Source organism: Brassica rapa, chromosome A08 (genome assembly GCF_000309985.2).
Source record: "Brassica rapa cultivar Chiifu-401-42 chromosome A08, CAAS_Brap_v3.01, whole genome shotgun sequence".
Taxonomy (NCBI): domain Eukaryota; kingdom Viridiplantae; phylum Streptophyta; class Magnoliopsida; order Brassicales; family Brassicaceae; genus Brassica; species Brassica rapa.
The window spans coordinates 3,381,936-3,407,590 of NC_024802.2; the positions used below are offsets into that span (position 1 = coordinate 3,381,936).

General features: G+C 37.3%; 3 protein-coding genes, 1 long non-coding RNA gene, 1 other non-coding gene and 1 pseudogene across 10 annotated transcripts; 3 read left to right on the plus strand and 3 right to left on the minus strand.

Moving 5' to 3' along the window:
- The first annotated feature begins 1,333 nt into the window (after positions 1 to 1,333).
- LOC103833249 lies at positions 1,334 to 8,425 on the plus strand (annotated as a pseudogene).
- LOC103833020 (probable sugar phosphate/phosphate translocator At1g48230) lies at positions 8,392 to 24,004 on the minus strand. 3 transcript variants are annotated; one of them, XR_004450099.1, is made up of 13 exons: positions 23,686 to 24,004; positions 23,283 to 23,542; positions 22,950 to 23,057; positions 22,825 to 22,856; positions 22,686 to 22,736; positions 22,470 to 22,531; positions 22,110 to 22,371; positions 21,685 to 21,950; positions 21,500 to 21,594; positions 21,226 to 21,417; positions 9,129 to 9,391; positions 8,665 to 8,943; positions 8,392 to 8,567 (listed from the first exon to the last, which is right to left on the minus strand). XR_004450099.1 is itself a non-coding variant. In XM_009109120.3 (10 exons), the coding sequence occupies exons 2-10, from the start codon at positions 23,373 to 23,375 to the stop codon at positions 21,277 to 21,279; spliced, it is 1,110 nt and encodes a 369-aa protein (XP_009107368.2). In that variant the 5' UTR covers positions 23,376 to 23,542; positions 23,686 to 23,994; the 3' UTR covers positions 21,010 to 21,276. The 3 variants fall into 3 exon arrangements, 1 of the variants encoding a protein (XP_009107368.2); XR_004450100.1 differs by lacking the exons at positions 8,392 to 8,567; positions 8,665 to 8,943; positions 9,129 to 9,391 and adding an exon at positions 20,794 to 20,971; XM_009109120.3 differs by lacking the exons at positions 8,392 to 8,567; positions 8,665 to 8,943; positions 9,129 to 9,391 and having other exon boundaries at positions 21,010 to 21,417; positions 23,686 to 23,994.
- LOC103833024 (probable sugar phosphate/phosphate translocator At1g48230) lies at positions 8,393 to 17,484 on the minus strand. The gene is made up of 8 exons (XM_018653791.2): positions 17,400 to 17,484; positions 16,921 to 17,301; positions 16,466 to 16,731; positions 16,281 to 16,375; positions 16,008 to 16,200; positions 9,129 to 9,391; positions 8,665 to 8,943; positions 8,393 to 8,567 (listed from the first exon to the last, which is right to left on the minus strand). The coding sequence occupies exons 2-6, from the start codon at positions 17,187 to 17,189 to the stop codon at positions 9,387 to 9,389; spliced, it is 828 nt and encodes a 275-aa protein (XP_018509307.2). The 5' UTR covers positions 17,190 to 17,301; positions 17,400 to 17,484; the 3' UTR covers positions 8,393 to 8,567; positions 8,665 to 8,943; positions 9,129 to 9,386.
- Positions 9,749 to 12,671, plus strand: LOC103833198. Of its 3 annotated transcripts, none has more exons than XR_004450130.1 (3): positions 9,749 to 12,054; positions 12,135 to 12,308; positions 12,396 to 12,671. It is a non-coding gene; the product is annotated as an uncharacterized LOC103833198 (transcript). The 3 variants fall into 3 exon arrangements; XR_004450132.1 differs by having other exon boundaries at positions 9,749 to 10,805; positions 10,885 to 12,054; positions 12,135 to 12,671; XR_004450131.1 differs by having other exon boundaries at positions 9,749 to 10,597; positions 10,726 to 12,054; positions 12,135 to 12,671.
- On the minus strand, positions 17,450 to 19,265 carry LOC103833022 (tRNA-specific adenosine deaminase TAD2). Of its 2 annotated transcripts, XM_018653792.2 has the most exons (8): positions 19,100 to 19,265; positions 18,673 to 18,747; positions 18,549 to 18,586; positions 18,403 to 18,469; positions 18,126 to 18,285; positions 17,963 to 18,050; positions 17,759 to 17,862; positions 17,450 to 17,677 (listed from the first exon to the last, which is right to left on the minus strand). In XM_018653792.2, exons 2-8 carry the CDS (start codon positions 18,736 to 18,738, stop codon positions 17,634 to 17,636), a joined length of 567 nt encoding a protein of 188 aa, XP_018509308.1. In that variant the 5' UTR covers positions 18,739 to 18,747; positions 19,100 to 19,265; the 3' UTR covers positions 17,450 to 17,633. The 2 variants fall into 2 exon arrangements, with proteins under 2 accessions (XP_018509308.1, XP_033132768.1); XM_033276877.1 differs by lacking the exon at positions 19,100 to 19,265 and having other exon boundaries at positions 18,673 to 19,064.
- LOC103833021 lies at positions 20,208 to 20,940 on the plus strand. Its single transcript, XR_001955773.2, has 3 exons — positions 20,208 to 20,425; positions 20,503 to 20,577; positions 20,651 to 20,940. It is a non-coding gene; the product is annotated as an uncharacterized LOC103833021 (long non-coding RNA).
- Positions 24,005 to 25,655: the final 1,651 nt, after the last annotated feature.

The following is a 25,655-nucleotide window of genomic DNA, read 5'->3' on the forward strand; positions in this document are numbered from 1 at the left end:
AGCTCTTTGCTCTGGTCACTGAGATGTTGCCTTTCACTTAGCTTCAACCACATCTTCATCTTCTTAGTCCGAATTTTTTCTTTCATCAGCTGGTTTGCTTCTTCTTGCCTTTGTATTGCCTCTTTTTGCCTTTTGTTTAACTCCTCTTGCAACATGGCTATTTTTTCCAAGTGTTCCAGCTCTTGCGTCTTGATTTGTTTGAATTCAATAAAATCTTCATTTATTATTTTTTCTGTGTCCAAATCAAATGAAACAAGTCACTATTTATAGAGTATGAAAAATGAAAAATTTTGATGTAAAAATATATTTTTTAAAAATAAAAATTTAAGAGATAATTGATTTGAAATAATAGAGAGAAAAAACAAATCAGAAATTTCACTTACCAGTGTTTTAGTGACAAGTGGCTTTTGGGGGGTCTATTTTGTCTTATCTTTAACGATTCAACAATGTTGAATTATTTCAACTATGTTGAATGCACTTAAGATTCAATTGTCTTTTCAATACTCCATTGCACCTTTTCAACTATTGAATCAAAAAATTCAATAGGCCATTGTAAGTAGTCTTATCTTACAAAAATAAAGAAAACTAGGTGTTATGCACGCATAATGTTCTTATAAATATTTATCTATTTATAACTATTAAATCAAAACTAACATAATAAATTATTAATTATTTCTTAAAAAAGATAAATCAAACACTAAAATTTATATTTTATAATAAAAATAAATATTTTCATATACAAACACAACATATTTATGAATTATCTTATGTTTTAAAAATATATTTTATTTGAAAATTTTATTATATTTACTTATAGTCAATTATCTAATATAACATATAAATAAAATATTATTAATATATATTCATTAATTTTTATCAAAATATATAAATGGTTATTGTTGTGTTAAATTTTAAAAATATTCATATATTAGAATTATTTTAGAAAATCATTAGCATGTAATTATAAATTGTTTTATATCTAACTATAAATTTTATAATAAAATATTATTTTCAGATAACAATATAACATATCTAAGAATTATCTTATGTTTTAAATCGTGTTTTTATTTTTGAAAATTTTATTATATTTATTTATAGTCAATTATCTAATATAATATATAAATATAATATTATTAATATTAATTCGTTTATAATTATTTATATTTTAGATAATTCTTATTGTTATTAATTTTAATCACTTATTAAATCAGATAATTTTTTTTGACTAATTTATATAATTTATTTATTAAGAATATAAACGATTTATTATTAGTTTTAATCACTTTTTAATAGATAGATTTGAAATTCGTTTTTATTTTTTGATTAATTTATTTATTGTGTCCACCACTTTCAGGTCTTGGCTAGCAAAACCAAGATCTACATGGTCCTTGAATGTGTCACTGGAAGAGACTTATTTGACAGAATTGTAAGATTCATGTATACAGTGAGTTGTTTTTTTTTTGTGTAAATGAACAGTGACAGTTTCGTCGGTTAACCAAAGGTTGGTTTATATAAACATGCTATGTTCATTCTCAGGTCTCCAAAGGAAAACTTTCAGAAACAGAAGGAAGAAAAATGTTTCAGCAGTTGATTGATGGAATAAGCTATTGTCATAACAAGGGCATTTTCCACAGGGATCTCAAGGTCTGTGTGTACACGTTTTTAGAAAAACTTCAAACTTTGTTTGTAGTATTCAGACACATGTTCTGATACCAAGGTTTCTGTTTTGAAGCTAGAGAATGTTCTTCTTGATGAAAATGGGCACATTAAGATCACTGATTTTGGCGTTCGTGCTGTGCCTCAGCATTTTAGGGTAATATCCTAAACCTATATATTTAAATCAGCAGAAAGAAACCTATGTTCAGACTTTTTTGGCATGTCAGGAAGATGGATTGCTACATACAACCTGTGGTAGTCCTAACTACGTCGCACCTGAGGTTCAAGCTAACAAGGGCTATGATGGTGCAGCATCAGATATATGGTCATGTGGAGTAATCTTGTATGTTATTCTTACTGGTTGTCTCCCTTTTGATGATACAAACCTCGCCGTTCTTTGCCGGAAGGTGCTGCCTTTTGTGGTTTTTTTCTCTGTTTTCCATAGTTTAATTTATGTTTTAAAGAAACATAACTGAAAGATATTAGCCTTTTCAGATAGTCAAAGGTGACTCTCCAATACCTAGATGGTTATCACCTGGTGCTAAAACCATGATCAAGAGAATGCTCGATCCAAATCCAGTCACAAGGATGACAGTCGCAAGTATTATGGCTAATGACTAGTTCAAACACGACTACTCTCCTTCCAGTTGTGATACTGAAGATGAATCATCCTCAGCCGAAGAAGATGTAAGAATCTTTTTGAAACACCCGTCCCTCCCCATTTCCAATCGGGGTTCCAGGGCGCGGGGTTTAGGACACACATGTCTACTTTTCCGACATCTCCGTGTGTCCCGTTTCTGGTCCCATGAGTTTCAGGTGCATTTCCTTCCTTACCGTCGACATTTCCATTTATAGTTCTGCAAAAATGGGAGAGGGAAAAGAGGGGTGAGTATTAATACTCAGTGAAGCGATTCTAGACCAGTCTCCCCCATGAGCTTTTATACTGCTCAATGCGAAACGAGAACCGACTAGTCGCTACACATATTTCTTAACCAACTATTAAAGTTCATTTCACAAAAACAAGCAGTGCAATGAACTCAGTCATCGCTCAATTCACACAATTCGGTTTATTATTTAAGATTCCATTCATCCTATAACTCTAGGACCTACACAGCTCAAGCGGACCAACCCTCCCCTTTCTTGCTGCGTTCCTGTGGAGCCGCCTGCCCTGGTACACTCGGCATCCGGTTCCCTTGGATGTAGTCTATACCCTTTGCAGTGTATTACGGCCCCTTCCCGCCAAGACTCGGCGTGACTCAATCTTACCGGCGCCTCTATTCTTAACCTGCCGTTTTTGAACGCTACGGCCGCCGCGTTTTCCCATACTCCCCACCAGTCCCTCGGTGGTTCGTATTCCTTTTCTATTCATTTCCCATACTCCCCACCAGTCCCTCGGTGGTTCGTATTTCAATCAATCATCATTTCCTTTTTCCTTAACTCTTAGACTCTTTCTTACTTTCCGTTTTAGACGCCACCCGTTCTCGGTGTCACACTCAATCCATTTAACATTCAGTCATGAATATCCTAACATTCATCTAACCAGACCGGTTAACAGTTCTCTTATTATCCTATGTTCATTTCTTTATAACCATCCTAGCTCTTAAACACAACCACAGATCTTCAACCAATCAAACAATCAATCAATCATCAACACACCAGTTTATTTAGAATCTTAAATCAGTACGAGAGTTCTAATGCAATATGGTCTAACAACCTAACAACAACCAGGATCTACTCAATCCTAGATCCACATTCAACAATATAGAAGAACATGAAAGAGATCTGGGTAGAACACCTCACCTTAGCCTAGATCGGGATCTGGATCTGAGATTAGGGGGTAAGAGAAAACGGGATCTGCGATCTATGACACCACGCGGCCACCACCACCACTCGCGGCTGCTCACGGCGAGGAGAGAGAGACGCGGCCGAGAGAGAGAGAAGGGAACGCGGAGAGGAGAGAGAGAGAGAAGAGAGATGCGGTGAGGAGAGAGAAAAGAAGGAGAGGCAGCGCGGGGAGAGAGAGAGAGAGATCTTCGACGGCTAGGGCTTCCTGTCTCCGGGATTTTTCTGCAGAGCTTCGCTCTAGAATTTCTGATGAGAGACAAGGGAGGTGGAGGCTTGTATTTATAGGGAAAGGCAAGGGAACCCTAGGGTTTTAATCCTAATGGGCTGCAGAACGGGCCTTCCCTTTTAAAACACAAAAACTTTTTGGGTTTGGGTTTTGGGGTGTTACAATTCTCCCCCTGTTAATCAGAATTCGCCCCGAATTCCAATCTTCCGGCTTTGAACACTAACATTCCAAAACCCGAGGTGAGTTCAAACACATTCAAGGGAGGCACACAATATTTTCTTAAGGATTTTCTTTCGAAATCTCCCAGATTAATAAGGAATAACATAATTCCTACTCATACTGGATGTTTCCGAAATCTTATTTAGTCTCTACAAAGTGGAGAAGTGCGTTTCTGCCTCGAATCATAACCAAACACTCGGACACCTCTAGCTGGCGGTTCCAGATAATCCTCCTAATTTTAACCTTCCGATGGATCCTCTTTCGGTTCAGCGCTTGTGACATAAATAACATGTTTAACAACCACGCCTTTGCTGCCATCGCCTTCCCTGTCATCCTCACCACTAAGGCAAATTCCATAGATTTCATGGCTCCATTCAGCTCTCCTCGAATGTTCCTACGGAGTCTCGCCTTATAACCCGGCACTACCTCTCCGCAGGCTTCGACTTGCATTTCTCGGTCATGTCTAAGAACTCCTTAGTGTACTCTTGGACCAGGCGAGGCCTATGCATTATCTGAACAAGGATCTCACACTTGCACGGCTCGGTACATTCTCCCGAGGTTCTTTCATCCATAATCGATCTCTTCCGCAGATCCTCTTCCACTTCCATTTCTTCCTTAGAGCTTGAGATGGCGACGACCCAACGGTAAGTGCCCTTTCTACCTCCACTGCCTGACCGGCTATCTAGTTCATCAGAACGAATTCCCATGGTTCTAACACACCAAGCAACTTGCCCTGAATTTCCTCGCGGAGCTCTGCCTTAATCCCCTGGCACCAACCCTCCGCTGACTTTGGCTTGCATCTTTTAGTTGTCTCCAAGAATTCCTCGGTGTACTCCCGAACTGAGTGCGTTCCTTGATTAGCATGCATCAGTGTCCCACACCGACATACCCCAGTTACGCTCCTTAGGCGGTCTGCATCAATACTAGGAATCTTCCTCGGACGCCACGTTTCCTCGTTGGCACACTGTCTTCCATCCTAAACGGTCCAAGACCTTCCCGATCAATCCTGACTTCCTTGGGTGCCCACAGCCCATCTTGGGCAGCGTCATTTCGACTTCAGGCGTGAACTGGAAGATCACATGGCCTTGGTACATTCGCCTACACTCTTGGATCTCTGGAACTGGGGCATCAGCACTTGACGCCTCACGGATGTCTCCCGATGTGGACGTTCGGCTGCTCCACGAACTTCATTCCCTCCTCGTCCTTGTTAGCATCAACATTTTTGCTACATGGTGATACTCCATCATCCTTTTTTTACCCCAAGATGATCCTTAGCTTAATTATCACAATCTGAAATCGGTTTTCCTTCTTCTGCCCATCCGATCGTCCCTTGGCCGCCCCGGTTTTGCTCCTTCCTCTTAGGCGGGCCCACTCCAAGGTGGTAGGGCCCGCGCCCATGCTCTTTTTTTTTTTTTTTTTTTTTATATTGGGAACAAGCTTCACTGTGATATCTGAATGACATTATGCTATTTCTTTGCCGGGATATCTCCTCCGTGAAGCTGCGCTTGCCTCCGCCCTGCGTCCGACTCTCCTTCCCCGGCCTTCCCGGCCCGGTGTGGGGTAGTGTCGCCGACGAAACGTTTCCCTCCAGCTCGTATGTCCGACTTTCCATTCCCCCTTAACTTGTCGTGCTAGGCAATTAATCCCTCTGTATACTTGCCCTACAACTCCTTGTTACCCATTCCTGAACCTCTGAAACTCCACTACACCGCGGTACGAGGACTTTTTGTTGATCTGATCTTGGCCGGAGACTCTGAGTTGTTCGTATACTCCTTCAGCATTAGCTATGACGGTCTATCAGAACCATAAGGGAAATGGGCAATATCGGAAACGCTGATCCCTTAAGTTAGTATTAAGGGACCTTAACCTGGCTTTGATACCAATTGAAACACCCGTCCCTCCCCATTTCCAACCGGGGTTCCAGGGCGCGGGGTTTAGGACACACATGTCTACTTTTCCGACATCTCCGTGTGTCCCGTTTCTGGTCCCATGAGTTTCAGGTGCATTTCCTTCCTTACCGTCGACATTTCCATTTATAGTTCTGCAAAAATGGGAGAGGGAAAAGAGGGGTGAGTATTAATACTCAGTGAAGCGATTCTAGACCAGTCTCCCCCATGAGCTTTTATACTGCTCAATGCGAAACGAGAACCGACTAGTCGCTACACACATTTCTTAACCAACTATTAAAGTTCATTTCACAAAAACAAGCAGTGCAATGAACTCAGTCATCGCTCAATTCACACAATTCGGTTTATTATTTAAGACTCCATTCATCCTATAACTCTAGGACCTACACAGCTCAAGTGGACCAACCCTCCCCTTTCTTGCTGCGTTCATGTGGAGCCGTTTGCCCTGGTATACTCGGCATCCGGTTCCCTTGGATGTAGTCTATACCCTTTGCAGTGTATTACGGCCCCTTCCCGCCAAGACTCGGCGTGACTCAATCTTACCGGCGCCTCTATTCTTAACCTGCCGTTTTTGAACGCTACGGCCGCCGCGTTTTCCCATACTCCCCACCAGTCCCTCGGTGGTTCGTATTCCTTTTCTATTCATTTCCCATACTCCCCACCAGTCCCTCGGTGGTTCGTATTTCAATCAATCATCATTTCCTTTTTCCTTAACTCTTAGACTCTTTCTTACTTTCCGTTTTAGACGCCACCCGTTCTCGGTGTCACACTCAATCCATTTAACATTCAGTCATGAATATCCTAACATTCATCTAACCAGACCGGTTAACAGTTCTCTTATTATCCTATGTTCATTTCTTTATAACCATCCTAGCTCTTAAACACAACCATAATCTTCAACCAATCAAACAATCAATCAATCATCAACACACCAGTTTATTTAGAATCTTAAATCAGTACGAGAGTTCTAATGCAATATGGTCTAACAACCTAACAACAACCAGGATCTACTCAATCCTAGATCCACATTCAACAATATAGAAGAACATGAAAGAGATCTGGGTAGAACACCTCACCTTAGCCTAGATCGGGATCTGGATCTGAGATTAGGGGGTAAGAGAAAACGAGATCTGCGATCTATGACACCACGCGGCCACCACCACCACTCGCGGCTGCTCACGGCGAGGAGAGAGAGACGCGGCCGAGAGAGAGAGAAGGGAACGCGGAGAGGAGAGAGAGAGAAGAGAGATGCGGCTAGGAGAGAGAAAAGAAGGAGAGGCAGCGCGGGGAGAGAGAGAGAGAGATCTTCGACGGCTAGGGCTTCCTGTCTCCGGGATTTTTCTGCAGAGCTTCGCTCTAGAATTTCTGATGAGAGACAAGGGAGGTGGAGGCTTGTATTTATAGGGAAAGGCAAGGGAACCCTAGGGTTTTAATCCTAATGGGCTGCAGAACGGGTCTTCCCTTTTAAAACACAAAAACTTTTTGGGTTTGGGTTTTGGGGTGTTACACTTTTTACGTCTTATCATGTTGGCGTTCCTATGCATTAATTTGGATCAATGTGCATTGCCATTCTCAGAGTCTTGCCTTTTTTTGTTATTTATAACAAAGGTATCAGAAGAAGAGAAGAGCCATGATTCACCAACCGTCATCAACGCCTTTCTGCTGATCGGAATGCACCGTTTCTAGACCTCTCCGGTTTGTTTGAGACAGAGGTAAACAATACACTCTTGTCCTCCTTTACTCTGTTTCAAGATTGTTCTTTGCTTACAACAAAGGTGTGTATTGTTTTACTTTGTGGGCTGACTCAGACAGTATCAGAGAGGCAGATAAGATTCATGTCAAATAGGTTAGCCACTGATGTTATGGAGAAAATAAAAACAATTCTCATGGAGATGGGTTTCTACGTACAGAAGAAACACACAATGGTGAGTCTCTTCTTGCTCTCTTCTTATCTGCTACTTGGGATGTTGTAAGTAATTTAAGTGGTGAGAAACTTGATGTTGCTTCAGTTAAAAGCAATCCGAGAAGAGAGTACTCGAAAAGGGCCAGGCGGGTTATCATTAACGGCTGAGGTATTCGAGATAATCCTATCGCTGAATGTGATTGAACTAAGAAAATCACATGGCGATTCATCTCCATATAAACAGGTTATATATTCTTCTTGTAACAATGTTTATTTGGCACCTCTATGTTTCTACAATCGTGACCTAAAACAGATTACTGTTTATGGGTTGGTGCAGTTGTGCGAGAGATTACTACACGAATTGGACGCATCATCCCAAATATAAAAGCAGAAACAAATGTTGTGATAGAGGATTTATGTGAATAAATTTTCTAATAAAAGCAGATTTAACAGCCAAAAAGAGTTGCGCGATGAGTTCACGTAAACAACAGTAACTAAGCTTGGATTTTGATAGGAGAGTGGATAATGATGAGAACATCAATGTTCCTCTAAAACAGGAGAACATGAAGAACAAAGGGTTCCTGCAAATCAGACAAACCCACCATCTCCTCAATGCTTAAAACACACACACAGCAAAAGAAAGACAGAAGCTTAATACTACAATATTACTCAAAAGTCATATTCCGAAACAACAAAGCAGCTAAAGAGAGTCTGAAACTAAAACAGCGCAAGCATAAGAGAGTCTGAAACTAAAACAGATGATATTACTAGGAGTTCTTGTTATATCTACCACTATTTTATTAAGCTCATCCTGCAAAAAAAAAAAGAAAATAACAAAAAAGGTTAGAAGTAGAAGTTCGGTTAGGAGATACAATTACAACTACAAAAATCTAATAGATTTACAATACCTCTAATACGGGGTACAGGAGGGATCGGTCCACCTCCATTAACCATGGTAGCAGCAACTCTCTCAGGATCTTCGGAAGACAAAAGCCAAGTCACGTTGGCACAGTGGTAGAAGCTTGGGTCCGAGCTTTCAGGTAGGGCTAACATAATAAATATACCCCTTTGTGTCCATCTGTTAATCGCACCCATCACATCATGGTTTCCAGAAATGACCAAAATGTTAGCCCTGTTGTGTAATACTTTCATAGAGAGCTTCAGGACCAACTCCAAAGCAGTTTGATCTGGGAATAAAACAATTTCATCAGTTCCCAATCCAAACATACTAATAATCCGTGAGTCAACATTGCAAACAAACCAAATCAGACCAATTGTAGAAAAACATGAAGACTGTGGTCTTAAATGATGGGCGTAGCATGAAATGAATAAGCTTTACTATCCAGTCAAAGCAAGAAAAGAGGGTTGTTACCTTCTGGGTCTGGAGTACGAGCGTTATCTGGTTGGACAGGTGAGAGTTCGAAGTCATCAGGGAGCATAGTGATGGCTTGATGTCTATCTCCAATGGCATGTCCAACTGCAATCAATTTCCCCTCTATGAAGAAATCAGGATTGCATCGTTTGAGGGCAGATTTAATGCTGGTCTTAAGGGAACGAAGATCGTAGCCCTCAGGGATCCAAGCATACTGAAAGTCCCAGATGACTGTAACAGCCGCAGGGGAACTCATAACTATCCTGTAAGAAGAAGTTCTACAACAATCAGACCAAAGAGAATGAGTTCGATTTCTCCTTAAACAAAAAGAATCATGACAATGCCATTAATGTTTTAGCTAAACAATCTCAGTAAAGAAGCCTGAAAACAAAACGTATCTCTCCAATCCAAAAAAAACTCTAGATCTGAAGAGTTGAGGGATAATCTAACACAAAGCAGCATTAGAATCAACAGGAAACAAAGGATTCGTCACTAAGCAAAGTAGAATTGAACTGAATCAGTTCGGAGTTGGGAGAGAAGCGCATCACAAAGCAGAAACGAGAGAAAGAGAATCAAACGGAACGAAGAAGACATGAGAGGTTCAAAGATCTTACAGTGCCTGGCTGACCCTCGCCTCGACGACCAAGCAAAACGCAAAGCCACGAAGAAAGAAAATATATCAAGAATCCGCTTCACCTTTTTCTTTTTCCCTTTTTATTTAATTTTTATCGAGCGGCTATTTTAAATAATTATATTAAATGTTTTCAAATAACAAAACAATTAAATGACTAGAGAATCTGGGGTAATCGTTAAGATGTTGATTCAAAAATGAATTTTGGTTCCAGAGGTTGGATAAGATGAAGGATTCTAATAGACAAAGCAAGCAACTTGAAGAACTTGCTGGCAGGATGAGAAACTCTAAAAGATGTTTCTGAATCGAGTTTTAATGAGCGCTAATTTTGTAATGTATTCAAAGATGGGGACGCTCGAAACTCTCCTCAAGTAAATAAGTAATTGAATGATGAGAAACAATCTATAGTGAGTTGACTCTCTGTTTTGATGAAATTTATGGAGGTTGTAATCATTTTGAGATTCTAGCTTTTTTAATAATACTTCTGAAGTAATCATTGCAATAGTTAATGTGTTATAGATATTCTATGAACATCACTATTAGCATTTTGGTTTCTGTGTCTTTTCAAAATCTGCTTGTTGATATTTCCTCCGATTTATGTGACGGATTAAGAAACGCAACTCTTATGTTGCACTAAGAAAAACGAGTACGCCTGTCATGCCATTTCCAAGAAGCTGCATTGTCCTATACTATTTCACATCGATCCTTTTAGGAAGTGTATTCAAGATGTTTGTGTTGTGTGACTTCAGGTACACTCGGCAACAAGAAAGTTGATCTTTTTGGGTACGGGAGCTGGATTCAGCAGGTGAACCCACAGCAGAAGAAAATGTGTCTTCATGTGAGTCTCTGTCTACATGAAGTTGCTATTGGAAGCCTAAAGCTGCTTGCTGCTACATGTTCTAGAATAGTTAATCCTGTACTACGAGCTTTTGGGTTAATGATTTTTGTTTATATATATATATATAGCAATGTCAAACCAAGAGCTTGTCGATGCTGGAATGAGGAGGATGGACGAGACTGACCAGGCTATTGAACACCCTAAACAGGTACGTTACATAGGAAAGAAGTGTACTCCACTCGGGTCTTTGGTCCTATATCTCTAGCTAACACTGGGTTTCTTTTCAGGTTGTTCATCAGACAGTGGAAATCGATACTCAAACCGCAGCTAATTTAAAGGGCCAGGTAACACAAAGCATTCACCATCTTGTCCTGATATTCCTATGAGGCGTACTACGTTGACCTCCTATAAATTTGACAGGCGGATCAAATGGGCCGGGTTGGGAATGACCTAGACACAATTCAGTTCTCTATCAAGAAAGCTTCAAAGCTGGTTAAAGAGATAGAAAGACAGGTTTGCATAATCTAATCTCCCTGGAGATAAGTTTCTCAATGCAAAAGCTACTGAAGCTGTAGCTACAGATACGTGCATAATGATGTTCCTGTTTCTGATGGTAGGTGGTGTTATAGCCATTATTGTTGTGAAGGTTAATAACTATTGCATTCTCCAATTTTTTCATATGAAGTTTGGGTTCTGACTCTACTTGTAAAACAAACTAGCCTTTGACCCGCGCACACGCGCAGATGTCATTTTTTATACAAATAACTAATTTATATATATATATATATAATATTTGCTATTTTACATATTGGTTTTATATGACATATCTACCCATAACATTTTTATTGTTTATACGTTGTAATCTTAAATGTTCCTATATTAAATTCCTTTAGTGGTTTGTTTATATGAATGATTTGTAAATTGTAAAAATTTGGAATATAAATTAAAAAATATATATAGGAACATATATATATATATATATATATATATATATATATATTACATGCTATAATGGTGAAGCTCTTATTTTATTTTCTCATAATTTCACTATTGTCAATCCATTTTAGTATATATATTAGTCTAATGCACAGGCTCAATTAACATACTAATAGATCATATTAGTAAAATAATTTATAAGTAAATAAATGGACAGTGTATACATTAGAATTAACCTATTAACATAAGCTTCTAGATGAAATGGCTAAGATAATTTACAAAGTAAATAAATGGACCACGACATTGTATTTCTTCAACTAAACCCATATGCAATTCTAAAAAAAAAATTTCCGGACCATTCATCTTCCCCTAGACTGTGTATTTCGTTTTTTTTTGTCAGTGAGGCAGAAACATTATTTCCTCTTCTCAATTCATGAACCTAAGAAAGATTGTAAGATATATCTACATGATTTCCATCTTCGTATCAAAGGGCGCAAGTGGATCCGCTTCATTTTCTCAAGGTTAAAGTCTCTTTTTGTTCTTAAGCGCATGATAATTTTTTTCAGATCCGTGTAATAATTGTTTCATACATATTGATTAGATAAGTCACATCGTCAGTGATTGCTAAGTTCAAACTCGCTTTAAAGAAGCTTCGGCGTAGATCAATGTCCATTCTATATTAGAGAAGTTGGGTTGACTTAATTGCAGAAGCATTGTTTATATGCTAGAACAACCAAGTATTGTGATAAGAAGAGTCACGGAATCGACATTGCAAGTTAAGTTCAGATAGTCTAATAGTACATGAATACTATTCCGAGTTAGTGTCAATTTTCTTATAGCTTATTTGCTTTCATACATTCAGTATTAGTACTATCGACAAACTACTCTTACTGGAGAAACAAAGGGACAATAGCCAGTTACACAAAAGCAAAAGGGAGAAGGACAGAAAGATGAGGATCAGTTGTAAAAAAACATAGTGGAGGGACAAAAAACATATGGTAAGAAATTGTCAAATATTTCTGCCCTTTCATAATATTGTATCATGTATGTCATATGTTTTATAAAACGTTCTATCTTTATTTTTAAATGAATTACGTTGATTTTTTTAAACAATCATCATATGATGATATTTGACCTTTTTAATGTTTCACATGATATTGGACGTTCTGAGATCCAAGTGTCAGCAAACCAGCTGCAAATGAAGACAGCGACCTTGCCGAACAATAGAAACAAAACACTGTTTAGTAATTACTTGTTTATCTTACCTAATACATAAGGTGATATCAATGTAGAACGATTTAGAATAAGTTAGAAGATTGAAATAACCTTTCCTTAACTATATATGTTTGGTTTCATCTTGACTAAGTGATGCATTTGTAGGTACATGTTAATGATAGTCGTATATAAGACCGAAATTTAAAATAAAATAGATTCAAATGACCTTTTGAAAATGAGAATTCGGCCAAAAAAAACCTCAACTTTACACGAATTGCCAAAACAAACATGAACTTTGGGGCTAGCCAAAAAAGCACCAAACTTTCATTGACTTTAGAATTAATTAAAAATGTTTTCGCTGACTTGCCAATTTAGCACGCCGTCAACAAATTTAATAGAAATATTTGACGTAGTTTATTGTTGACGTTAAGTGAAACGACGTCGTTTTCAAATGAGATGAAACGACGTCGTTTTACACGATTTGAAATTAAAAATATGTAAACCCCTGGATTCGAACCCAAGTTGGTTGGTCAAATGGGAAGGTATTTTACCACTGGGCTACTGGCACTTTTAATGTACTTACTAACATGTTTACTTTTATTTAGTACATATTAAATATAAAAAATTCTCTAAAAACTTAATAAGATCTTTAAAATTCCAAAAAAATTAAAAAAATAAAGAAGATTTTTATAAAATTAATTTTGAAATTAAAATTGAAAATAAATTTTATTTTTCTTTTTAAAAAATAAAAATTCTTCCAAAATTTTCTAAAAAATTAAAACGAACTTTAAATTCCAAAAAATTGAAAAAAATAAAGAAATTTTTTATAACATAAATTTTGAAATTAAAATTGAAAATAAAATTTTATTTTTCTTTAAAAAAAATAAAAAATTATTTTTCTTTAAAAAAAATAAAAAAATCTTCCAAAAATTTCATAAAATTAATTTTGAATTAAAATTAAATATTTGTTTTTCTTTAAAAAATCAAAAAAAAATTCCAAAATTTTCATTTTTAAAAAAAAATTCCAAATTTTTAAAAATTATAATAAAATGCAAAAAATTAAAGTTAGAATTATCAACTTTTTATGTGTGTATAATTAATTTCAACTTTTAGCAAATGTATTAAAAAAATTGAAAATTTTGGAAGATTTTTTATTTTTTTTTGAAAAGAAAAAATAAAATTTTATTTTCTATTTTAATTTCAAAATTAATTTTATAAAAAATTTCTTTATTTTTTCAATTTTTTGGAATTTTAAAGATCTTTTTAAGTTTTTAGAAAATTTTGGAAGAGTTTTTATTTTTTAAAAAGAAAAATAAAATTTTATTTTTAATTTTAATTTCTAAATTAATTTTATAAAAATCTTCTTTATTTTTTAATTTTTGGAATTTTAAAGATCTTATTAAGTTTTTAGAGAATTTTTTATATTTAATATGTACCAAATAAAAGTAAACATGTTAGTAAGTACATTGAAAGTGCCAGTAGTCCAGTGGTAAAATACCTTCCCATTTGACCAACCAACCTGGGTTCGAATCCAGGGGTTTACATATTTTTAATTTCAAATCGTGTAAAACGACGTCGTTTCACTTAACGTCAACAATAAACGACGTCAAATATTTCTTTTAAATTTGTTGACGGCGTGCTAAATTGGCAAGTCAGCGAAAACATTGTTAATTAATTCTAAAGTCAATGAAAGTTTGGTGTTTTTTTGGCCAGCCCCAAAGTTCATGTTTGTTTTGGCAATTCGTGTAAAGTTGAGGTTTTTTTTTGGTCGAATTCCCTTTTGAAAATATATATGTTTGTGTAAATCAAAAGAAAAAATAATCTTATTATAGGCTTATTTACCATGGATCTTGTTACCTAACAGTATAAGAAACTAAGCAATTGAAGTTAATAAACGTTTAGAAAGAAAGCTACCATTTGGTCGGCTAAAACCATCTCGAAGGTATCTCCACCAAAGATGTGTTTTGCTTCCATGAGTTTTTAAAAGGTCTGACTTTTGTGGGAAGAGTAAAAGTTATCGCTGAAGACATGTTTAGGTTGAAAATTTGTTCAATGCTTTTCTTTTGACACAATAGAGATGAGGTATATATAGTTGGCTTCCGTACAGTAGGTAATATAGGAGAGTTATAGAAAATATTTTGTTAGTTGTGAATGGAATGAATTGAAAAGAGAATATATGGTTTTGAATTATATACTGAATATTCTTTTTGTATTAAATCATCGTAATAACCAGAACATTCGTTTTAAAGATTCGCACAACGTGATTTGCAAGTTTAAATAACAGAATATTGAGATTTTGTTAGTTAATTGATATCCTTTTTGTTATGATAAAAGTACGTTGAAATATGAAACAGTTTTGGTTGATTATTGAGTTTAGGAAAATAAGAATTTGATTTTGGCTAATTTGATTTTGTGCAGTTAATTGTCATTATTCTAGGTATGGAAACACGAAAGATTGGGTTCACGTAAGATTAGGTTCGGTCGGTTTTGTTTCGAGTTATCTCAGGTTCAAGCGGATTAAATTTAATTAGATAGTTTATTAATTTTATTAAATGACTGTGTATAAGCCCAGTGGCATTTTCTTGTAATTTTTGAGGAAAGCTCGGGACTAAGTACTATTTGTACTTCTGTTTTAATAGTTTAGATGGTAGATCGTGAACCAAGCAACAAAGACATTAGAGACATCCAGTGATTAGCTCCTCCAGCGCAATCGAGAAGGCTATTATACTTTAGGAATCCAGACTAAAGTACATCAGCTTTTGGCTAGACTGAGAAAGGACACTCCATGGTCGAGAAGGGTTTGGTACACATTACACTTTGTGTTACATGTATGCTTTGATGTTAATTTGAATCAGAGTTCCGATTAGTGGTTTGTATTATATCATCATTCTTTTAACCCTATGCCCGTTTGTAAAAGTTTCATAACAAGTTCTCACTAATATTATTCTTTTCAAAAAATATCTCTTATTCACTGATTTGTCTTGTATACCTTGATAGTTTTCAAAGTTTTATAAACAGAAGAACAAGTATAAAATTCAAATCAAATCCAGGGGTACTGCACACACTCAGAAGTCAAAAACTGTTTGTATCATAAATACCAAGAGGCCTGAGCTAATGTGTCTGGTGGAAGAAAACATTTATAACTTTGCCAGAAGATTTTGTATTTTTTTACGAACTAAACAATGTTAAGTAATAATCTCAAGGTAAAAATATATTTAGAAAATGTTGGGTTCCAAAAGAGATAAGAAGACATTTTCACCTGAGAAGTGAGACAACATATGAGTCTGTCTCAGTCTCATCTGTACGTTGCTTCCGACAGCAGTGTGGCTTCCGAGCTGTGTCCGCCCGATATGTGACAACCGTGAAGACGTTATCAAAGGAGCTTCCTCATCATTAAGCTCTACTCCTCCTCTGGGACTCTCACCATCCGACGACCTCTTCTCCTTCCAATCCTGCTCAATTATTGTGAATCATAATCACTACTCACTACCCCAGAGAGAGCAGCGCCATAAAACAGATTAATTGACTGTACCTTTGTGATTCGATCTGGGAGGCTATCAGTGATTGGTTGCGTCGCTTTCACATCCTTGATTTTTATGTAATTGTACATTACAACCCCACATAGTGCTGCATCAACAAAAGTAGATATAAAATTATACAATGCACATGAGAATTTAAGAGCTTTATACCAATTTGTAACAAAAACAAAGAACAAACCTATTGTGTATCCAATAATGTTCAGACCGGTGATTGTGGACTCAGGAAATATGACAGTGGAGAGAGCTATGAGAATCCAGTCTTTGAGAACGCCAGCAACCCTCATGGTTACTGCTCCTGTTCTTCCTATTACTAAGAATATGGAGAAGTTCAAGGCAAGTGCGCAGAGAGCGTTCGAGAAAAATATCCGGAAGTTAAATTGGATCTGCGAGACTTCTATGTTCGGTTTCTCCAGTACATACCAAGGCAAGGACAGGAAAACAAAGCTACACAAATTCAAGGGAAAACACAACATGTTTAGCGTGTAGCAAAGGAGACTCCTTGCATCTTAGCAAGAAATAATACATGATCTAGGCAAATAGAATATATAAGACATATAAAAGACCAACAAGTCAAATCAAGTCAATGAAATATTAGAAGTCTGGATACAAGTCAGTTTTCAGAGGATTGTGTACCTGCAGGGAGCTATATAGTATAAGCTTGTGACCGGGTTTAATGTCAAGCCCTTTTTCTGAAGAAGAACTTGAGTTAGCACCAGTCTAAGTGCCTCAGCAAAAATCCCCATGACCTGGTAGACCGTGCCAATTATGTTGAAATTAATTTCTCCATAGGAGGATATCACAACTCCAACACTGACGAGCAGCATGTTCATGAACACGTCGCACCTTGCGTTGTCAGTGCCACAAACAATGGCCATGATAAATGTTGCTACCGGCACTGTCATTCCATATTCCTAGCCCCGCCACGAAAAGAAGTGCCGTCCTTCCCCATACAGCTTGCTATCTCTTTTTTAGTTATTAAGATCAACTATGCATGTATGCATTGGATTTTGAACACTTGGGGGGTTTTAGTTGATAAATTAACCATAACAACCAATACGGATAGTAAAAGAACAAGTCTGTTAGAGTGTTTATGGATAGAAAACAGAGTTCACCTTTTCTACTTCTCATGATGGTCATGTCTAATCATCTACCAACACAAGAAAAAAGTTACAAACAGCAGCTAATTCCTTAAATAGCTCAAAACTGAAATATCCAACTTAAGAGGTTATACATATGTATTGGATATAACTGATAACGTTCCATATGTAGAATCATCATTCGACAAACTCTACCTCAACTTCTTCATATCCTAGTTAAAAACACCAATTTTCGCAACATGTTCGCCTCTAAGCCATCTCTCTTTGAACTACAGGACGGTGTGGCTTTGGGGCTAAAACAGAAGAAAAAAAAAACTCTTTTTAAAGATGTTTCAGCAAAGAACATAACTGGAGTTAAAGATGAGAATGGTTACCGTTGGGATTGCCTTGCTCATAGAAACATTTGAAAAGAGAGACAGCTTCCTCTGCCATTATTCCTCCTCTGCACTTGTACCCTTTTTTTCCTTGACCTTGTTCACTATATTAAAAAAACAAAGATCACAAACTTCAATTTAACAAGGCAGTTTCTTTATAATAAGGCTGTAGTGATCTTCGAACCTAGAGATGGATAATCTTACGTCTGAGAACTCCCTATGTGAAGTGACAATATGGAACCACAACCCCCAAATTTATCATTTCCGCATCCATAATACACTTCCTTTATACCTTTGATTAAAAAGAATATCATATCAAGAACAAATCAAACAAAAAAATGGTCAAGTTCGGATTAAGGAACCATACCGAGAAACGATAAGGCAGATGCACACATTATGCAAGGTTCACATGTTACGTAAAGAACGCACTTCGAGAATTTCTCAGCGACTTGTGAAGGTGAGAGTCTATCTTTCCGCCATTGTCCAATAAGTTCATCGATTGCTTCCATCTCTGCATGTCTTGTGGCCTTTTCGAACAAAATTAAAACAAACGACTTGATAGTTTAGATGAAGTGACCAACAGACACTCTATATCATCACATTGTTTTATGTTTCTGGAAGTAGTGAAAGTATTGAAAGATTACATTGCGTGTCTCATTAGTTCGGTTTCGCCCTGAAGCGATGATGTTACCCTCCTCAAGAATGACACATCTGATCCAGACAAACAAAAAGATAAGAAATTAATAGATAATGGTGGAGAGAAACACAAACTGGGATGAAGCAAAGTTACCCCACGGGAACTTCAAGAGCTTCTAGAGCAAGCTTAGCCTGCAGTCCATGTAAATCAAACATTGTAACTCTAAAAAAAAGCAACAAACTTTTGGAGTAATAATGGAAGCAGTACTAGTGTTTACCTGGTGCAGAGCAAAACCCATATACTTATGCGACTCCTCACAGCAGTCCTCTTTCACTAGTGCCATAACTTTAAACTTGGCTTTAACCAGAGAGAGTAAAACAATGAAACAGGATCATTAAGATTCAGAATACCCTAACAATCGTTGAGTACTAGAGAATGGTTTTTCCTTGGCATATCTATTCTACAGAGAAGACCTGAAAGCAAACTCAATTTCTATAACTCCCACTGTTCTTTATTTACTTGTGTGTACCGTACCAATACTGAAACTAAACAGTAAACAGACGAACGTTAGGACTCTAAAGCCTAACCTAATCAGAGATTTTTTTTTTTTTTTTTTTTTTTGTGAATCAAACAGAAGTGTATGAGCTACAAAGGAGGACAAAGAACCAATAGCAACGCAATAGAAAATCACAAACTACACTCACAGGTGGTAGAGGAGACCCTAATCGAAAAAATCAGAAGATCCAAAAAAGCTGATGTCTCCGAGTACCAGAAGAGTCTTTGATCTCTGGGCCCCCTTTTTTGATGAGAGAATAAAATAACTAATCAAAATTATTGTGTCCCGGTTTATTCTGGTTTGGTACGGTTCAATTACGAAACGAGCAGTCAAAATAAAAAATCTTTCGAAGGTCACTGAGAATCAAATCTCTCTCTCGTTCTTTCTTTCTCCGTCGTGTTTCGTTTCTCTCTCTTGTGCCTCAACGATTATCTGGATCCGAAGCAATCTCAAATACAAAGCAGCATTAGAATCAACAGGAAACAAAGGAAGCAAAGTAGAATTGAACTGAATCAATTCGGAGTTGAGAGAGAAGCGCAGCACAAAGCAGAAACGAGAGAAAGAGAATCAAACGGAACGAAGAAGAAACAAAGACTTACTGTGGCTGGCTGACCCAGAAGAGACCCTCTCGCCTCGACTACGAAGCAAAACGCAAAGCCACGAAGAAAATATCTCAAGAATCAATCCGCTTTACCTTTTCCCTTTTTATTTAATTTTTATCGAACGGCTATTTTAAATAATTATATTAAATGTTTTCAAATAACCAAATAATTACAAAGATAGCCATGCCACCAGTGAGGCAGATATGGCTTCCGACCTGCCGATGAGCATTTGGTTTCTCTGTCTTTTGAAAAAAAAAAAAAAAATTTAGAAAATGTATTTAAGATGTTTGTTTTGTGTGAATTCATTCAGGGACTTGAATACAGTACTCGGCAACAAGAAAGTTGAGCTTTTTGATAGCGCCGGCGAACCCACAGCTGAAGAAAACGTCCACATGGCTTCATGTGAGTCTCTGTCTACATCGGTTGAGTGTTTTCAGATGATTTTCTTTGGCGACCAGAGTATGAGTTTGCTATTGGAAGCCTAAAACTGCTTGCTGCGCTACATGTTCTAGAATAGTTAAATCATCTACTAGAATGGACGAGACCAACCAGGCTATTGAACGCTCTAAACAGCTAAGTTACACAGGAAAGAAGTGTATTCCACTTGGGTCTTTGATGATGTATCTCTAGATAACACTTTGTGTTTCTTTTCAGGTTGTTCATCACACATTGGAAATTGGTACACAGACTGCAGCTAATCTAAAGGGCCATGTAACACAAAGCATGCACCATCTTGTCCTCATATTCTTATGAGGCGCACTGACCTAGAAATTTTAGACTGATCAAATGGGGGCGGGTTGTGAACGAGCTAGACACGATCCAGTTCTCTATCAAGAAACCCTCGCAGCTGGTGAAAGAGATAGGGAAGACAGGTTTGTATAATCTAATCTCTCATAGGACATAAGTTTCTCACACGCTACAAAAGTTAATAAAACTGTCTAATCTTCAGGTAGCTACAGATAAATGCATAATGATGTTCCTGTTTCTAATTGTTTGCTGTGTTATAGCCATTATCGTAGTGAAGGTAACCACCATTGTGCTCTCCAATTTTTCATATAAAGTTTGGGTTTCTAACTCTACTTGTATAAAAATGGTAGATCGTGAACCCAAACAACAAAGATATTAGAGACATCCCTGGAATAGGTCCTCCAGCGCGATGCGATCGAGAAGGCTATTATACTTGAGGAATCCAGACCAGAGTACTTTTAGTTGGACCGGTTGGACCGAGCAAAGGACTCCATGGTCGAGAAGGGTTTCGTACACATTAAACTTTGTGTTACATTAGTGGTTTTGTATTACATCATCATTCTTTTAATCCTATGCCCGTATGTAAAAGTTTTAGTTCTAACTAATATTATTCTTTTCAAAAATATATGTAGTCCACTGATTCGTCTTGTATACCTTGATAGCACTCAAAACTGATAAATTGAAGAACAAGTATAAAATTCAAATCAAATCCAGGGGGTACTGCACACACTCAGAAGTCAAAAACTGTTTGTATCATAAATACCAAGAGGCCTGAGCTAATGTGTCTGGTGGAAGAAAACATTTAAAACTTTGCCAGAAGATTTTGTATTTTTTTTAAGAACTAAACAATGTTAAGTAATAATCTCAAGGTAAAAATATATTTAGCAAATGTTGGGTTTCAAAAGAGATAAGAAGACATTTTGACCTGAGAAGTGAGACAACATATGAGTCTATCTCAGTCTCATCTGTACGTTGCTCAGACAGCAGTGTGGCTTCCGAGCTGTGTCCGCCCGATATGTGACAACCGTGAAGACGTTATCAAAGGAGCTTCCTCATCATTAAGCTCTACTCCTCCTCTGGGACTCTCACCATCCGACGACCTCTTCTCCTTCCAATCCTGCTCAATTATTGTGAATCATATAATCAATACTCACTACCCCACAGAGAGCAGCGTCATTAAACAGATTAATTGACTGTACCTTTGTGATTCGATCTGGGAGGCTATCAGTGATTGGTTGAGTCGCTTTCACATCCTTGATTTTTATGTAATTGTACATTACAACCCCACATAGTGCTGCATCAACAAAAGTAGATATAAAATTATACAATGCACATGCAAATTTAAGAGCTTTATACCAATTTGTAACAAAAACAAAGAACAAACCTATTGCGTATCCAATAATGTTCAGACCGGTGATTGTGGACTCAGGAAATATGACAGTGGAGAGAGCTATGAGAATCCAGTCCTTGAGAACGCCAGCAACCCTCATGGTTACTGCTCCTGTTCTTCCTATTACTAAGAATATGGAGAAGTTCAAGGCAAGTGCGCAGAGAGCGTTCGAGAAAAATATCCAGAAGTTGAATTGGATCTGCGAGACTTCTATGTTCGGTTTCTCCAGTACATACCAAGGCAAGGACAGGAAAACAAAGCTACACAAATTCAAGGGAAAACACAACATGTTTAGCGTGTAGCAAAGGAGACTCTTTGCATCTTAGCAAGACATAATACATGATCTAGGCAACAAGTCAAATCAAGTCAATGAAATATTAGAAGTCTGGATAGAAGTCAGTTTTCAGAGGATTGTGTACCTGCAGGGAGCTATATAGTATAAGCTTGTGACCGGGTTTAATGTCAAGCCCTTTTTCTGAAGAAGAACTTGAGTAAGCACCAGTCTAAGTGCCTCAGCAAAAATCCCCATGACCTGGTAGACCGTGCCAATTATGTTGAAATTAATTTCTCCATAGGAGGATATCACAACTCCAACACTGACGAGCAGCATGTTCATGAACACGTCGCACCTTGCGTTGTCAGTGCCACAAACAATGGCCATGATAAATGTTGCTACCGGCACTGTCATTCCATATTCAAGTGTTAAAATAAGCTTTGGCAATATGGTCAAAAAGATTCATGTACTAATATGGCTTTAATCCAAAAGAAAGTTTACATACTTAGTGCTTTGAGCATCTGTATGAAGGCAACTGAAATGTGCAAATATGCAGTGTTTCCAAACCTGTAAAAGAGAGTAAACAGAATGCTCAAGAGACAGTTCAGACAGGAAGCAGTATGACAATCACTGACAAACTCAGCATTTGATATGTACTGTTCTAGAGAAAAGAACATCTATAAACCTAATACGTCCCACTGTATATGCAACAAAGACTCACCAGAGGCTGGATGCAAAGAATGCGCTTATAGGTACCACACAGGTCACGTATCTGGTATCCAGGGAAACATGTTATAAGAAGAAATACAAAATGGAAATTACATTAGAAAGGGAGGAAAGAAGTAAGTAAGCTGGCTTACATTTCGAATGTCATTTTAACAGGAGAGACAACCTACATTATAGAAGAAGATAAGATACTTATTACTAGACAATTACAGAGGTTGAACGGAAGTGTAAATAATTAACAACAAAGAGTTTAAAATACCTTGAATACACGAATAAGAAGGAAGGCCACAAATCCAGAAAAGCCCATGTGGATCATAGTCAATGTAATAGGAAGCGGAAAGTTGAAGTATTTGGGAGATAGAACCCACTGCATATACCGATAGGAGCAAATTAAAGTCAGGGTAATAGATACACAAACTATGACATGCACATATACAAAAACAATTAAAGGGGCCTGTGAAGTATGTTCGTATGGTGATTTAATTGTTAAACAACTTCAAATCTCAATTCTAGTATGAAGAGATAGAATAATCTATGACATGCAAAATCGAAGAGAGAAACAATAAATAAATAAAGAGAATAGAGAAATGACCTTGTTGTAGAGTATGACACCGGAAGAGAGAAGAACGTAGATGAGTAAGTAGATATATGTTAGCACAAGCGTCTTGTTTATCATCTTTGCCATCTTCCTCTACGCTTCTTCTCCAAAATCAAAGCTAAATAGCTACTAATAAACCAAGGTTGTTCGATAGTCACAACCAATTCAATACCAGCTGTTCGATAGTCAAGATACTGAGTTCAATACACTCAAGTATCCCGCACGCAACTGAGTGATTCCATTGAAAACTAAATCTGAAAAGAAAATCAAAAGTATTAAGTTCTAGCTAATCGCATTGAAGTTTCATCACGCAAAAAAAAAAAAAAAGCCTAAATCAAGGGAGAAATCGAGAGATCATGATTAGATCCGAGAGAGAGAGAGAGAGAGTAGCAATTACCTCGATATGATAATCCGAGAAAACGAAAAAATCGAATAGTAGCGAGAATCTAGTTTAGCATTCGCGAAGAAGAAACGAAGGAGACTTTGGATTGACTTTAGTCTCTCCGGAAACTCCCAAGGAAGGAAGAAGATGATGAATGCGTTCGATGAAGAATCGACTTATTCGGAGACGTATATGTTAGTCGGAGCTACTGTTGAAGGAGAGAGAGAGAGAGAGAGAGATTTACAACTTTTGATTAATATTCGTTATTTCACAAACGGGTTAATCACAAGATTATGTTAAAATTAACAACAACAACAAAAAGAACGCTGGAGATTAATCTTCCTCTCTCGTGATGTCAAAATCTAACGGCTGTGGTTTTATCTACGGGACGGTGCTTGTTTTCCATTTTAGTTATGGGGGTGAATGTGGGGCCCCGTATACCATGTTCCAAATCTCATTTTTTCTTAAATTGGAGAGATTTTATACTTTTCTTTCTCTTCTTTCTCAAACTATCACTTAATAATCGGCTCCCCAGTATATACTTATCTTTTTTTTCAACGCTGTGTTTCTTACTGAGACTGAGCCACAGGGCCAAAAAAAAAAAAGAGTATTACAACAACAACAAAAACAAAGCATAAAACCATACGAATAGGTATGTCATAAGATAATATAACAAAAAGCCATCCAAATCAAGGAAACATAAACGCTCTCTACACACAACGAAGACAACAGTTTCACGATGGTATATATGTGTTCTAATAGAAGCCTGGAGGAGAGGCTAGTGCTTCTTCAACTATCAAGGATTGAAATTTTACACCCTCTCTGCAATGGAAACTCGTCAAGAGACCGTTGACAATTTCTAAATTTGATGTCATCTCATTTGTTGCTAAACCATGACTTTGAACTCTCTAAACTGCTTGGCTCTTCTTTATCCACATTAGTGGCTTGAAAATAACTTAGCTATTAAAAGGTTCAATCTCAAAGAAAGTTAATCCCACCAATTCGTTACAACAAAGGAGAATGAAAATCCAGTAAGCCCCAAAGACCATGAAAAATAATATGATAGTAGACACACTACTACAATAATACTGAAAATCTCACCACTTTGGGACAACCATGATGGACCCAAAAAGGCTGGAGAAAACAGCCTTTGCATCATGCGAGAAGCACCATGGCTTAGGATCCAAACATCACCATCTGCTCAAGTGGAGAAACATACTTACGGTGGCCAGAGAAGAACACAGTCTTTTTTTTTTTTCTTTCTGATAATCCAGGTATCTGACTATTCCACCGCGTCCAACCGGAACTAACGTGGAAGGTCCTGGAGGCCAAACGGAAACCATGTTAAATTCGCTGTGGTCGGAGCTCGAACACGTGATGGCGGGCACCTCAGCCGAGGTTCCTTTACCACCAGACCACGAGGCCCAGTTAAGAGCACAGTCTTTAAGCTCGGAATGGAGGATGGTTATGGAGCTTAACACAGTCTTTAAGCTCCATAACCATCCTCCATTCCATGCCGTAAGATCTATCGGATGCCCGACCAAAAGACAACCAAAACACTAAGGAACAACACAAGCCAAAGCTCTGATGTGCATACGAGAGACAGAACACAGCCGAGAAACCAAGATATTGAAACTGGATCTGTGATATCGGTTGGAACTCTGTTTTTTAAACAGAATATGAAGGCTGACTTTTTGACTTTTCTGGTGGCTTTTCCGGCCAAACCGGTGGTCTTCATGACCGGATTATTAGCTCGTTGGAAAGCTTGAAACGAGCACTACAATCCAGTATATTCATATGTCAAAAACAAAGCTAAATTGAATGAGAAAGAACGTGATGAAGTGATGAACTTGAAATGTATAACACTGTCAAATGGACAACATCAACTTTGTCCCACATCGGGTAAGTTGAACATTTCAGAGTAGTATAAATAAGGCTTAATTACATGAATGTGAAACTGCTTGGTGAGAGAGAAAGGCTCCCCA

What these genes read in the sequence shown, in the direction of transcription:
- LOC103833024 (XM_018653791.2), bottom strand. Translation starts at nt 17,189, where the DNA reads ATGACAGTGCCGGTAGCAACATTTATCATGGCCATTGTTTGTGGCACT. An exon ending in TACTATATAGCTCCCTGCAG is followed by an intron (nt 16,732 to 16,920) that starts GTACACAATCCT and finishes GAATTTGTGTAG; the next exon opens with CTTTGTTTTCCTGTCCTTGC. An exon ending in CATTATTGGATACACAATAG is followed by an intron (nt 16,376 to 16,465) that starts GTTTGTTCTTTG and finishes TTGTTGATGCAG; the next exon opens with CACTATGTGGGGTTGTAATG.
- LOC103833022 (XM_018653792.2), bottom strand. Translation starts at nt 18,738, where the DNA reads ATGGCACTAGTGAAAGAGGACTGCTGTGAGGAGTCGCATAAGTATATG. An exon ending in GAACTAATGAGACACGCAAT is followed by an intron (nt 18,286 to 18,402) that starts GTAATCTTTCAA and finishes TTGTTCGAAAAG; the next exon opens with GCCACAAGACATGCAGAGAT. An exon ending in ATCTGCCTTATCGTTTCTCG is followed by an intron (nt 18,051 to 18,125) that starts GTATGGTTCCTT and finishes TTTTAATCAAAG; the next exon opens with GTATAAAGGAAGTGTATTAT.
- LOC103833020 (XM_009109120.3), bottom strand. Translation starts at nt 23,375, where the DNA reads ATGGCAAAGATGATAAACAAGACGCTTGTGCTAACATATATCTACTTA. An exon ending in TTCTTTGCATCCAGCCTCTG is followed by an intron (nt 22,532 to 22,685) that starts GTGAGTCTTTGT and finishes TCTCTTTTACAG; the next exon opens with GTTTGGAAACACTGCATATT. An exon ending in ACAGATGCTCAAAGCACTAA is followed by an intron (nt 22,372 to 22,469) that starts GTATGTAAACTT and finishes ATGGAATGACAG; the next exon opens with TGCCGGTAGCAACATTTATC.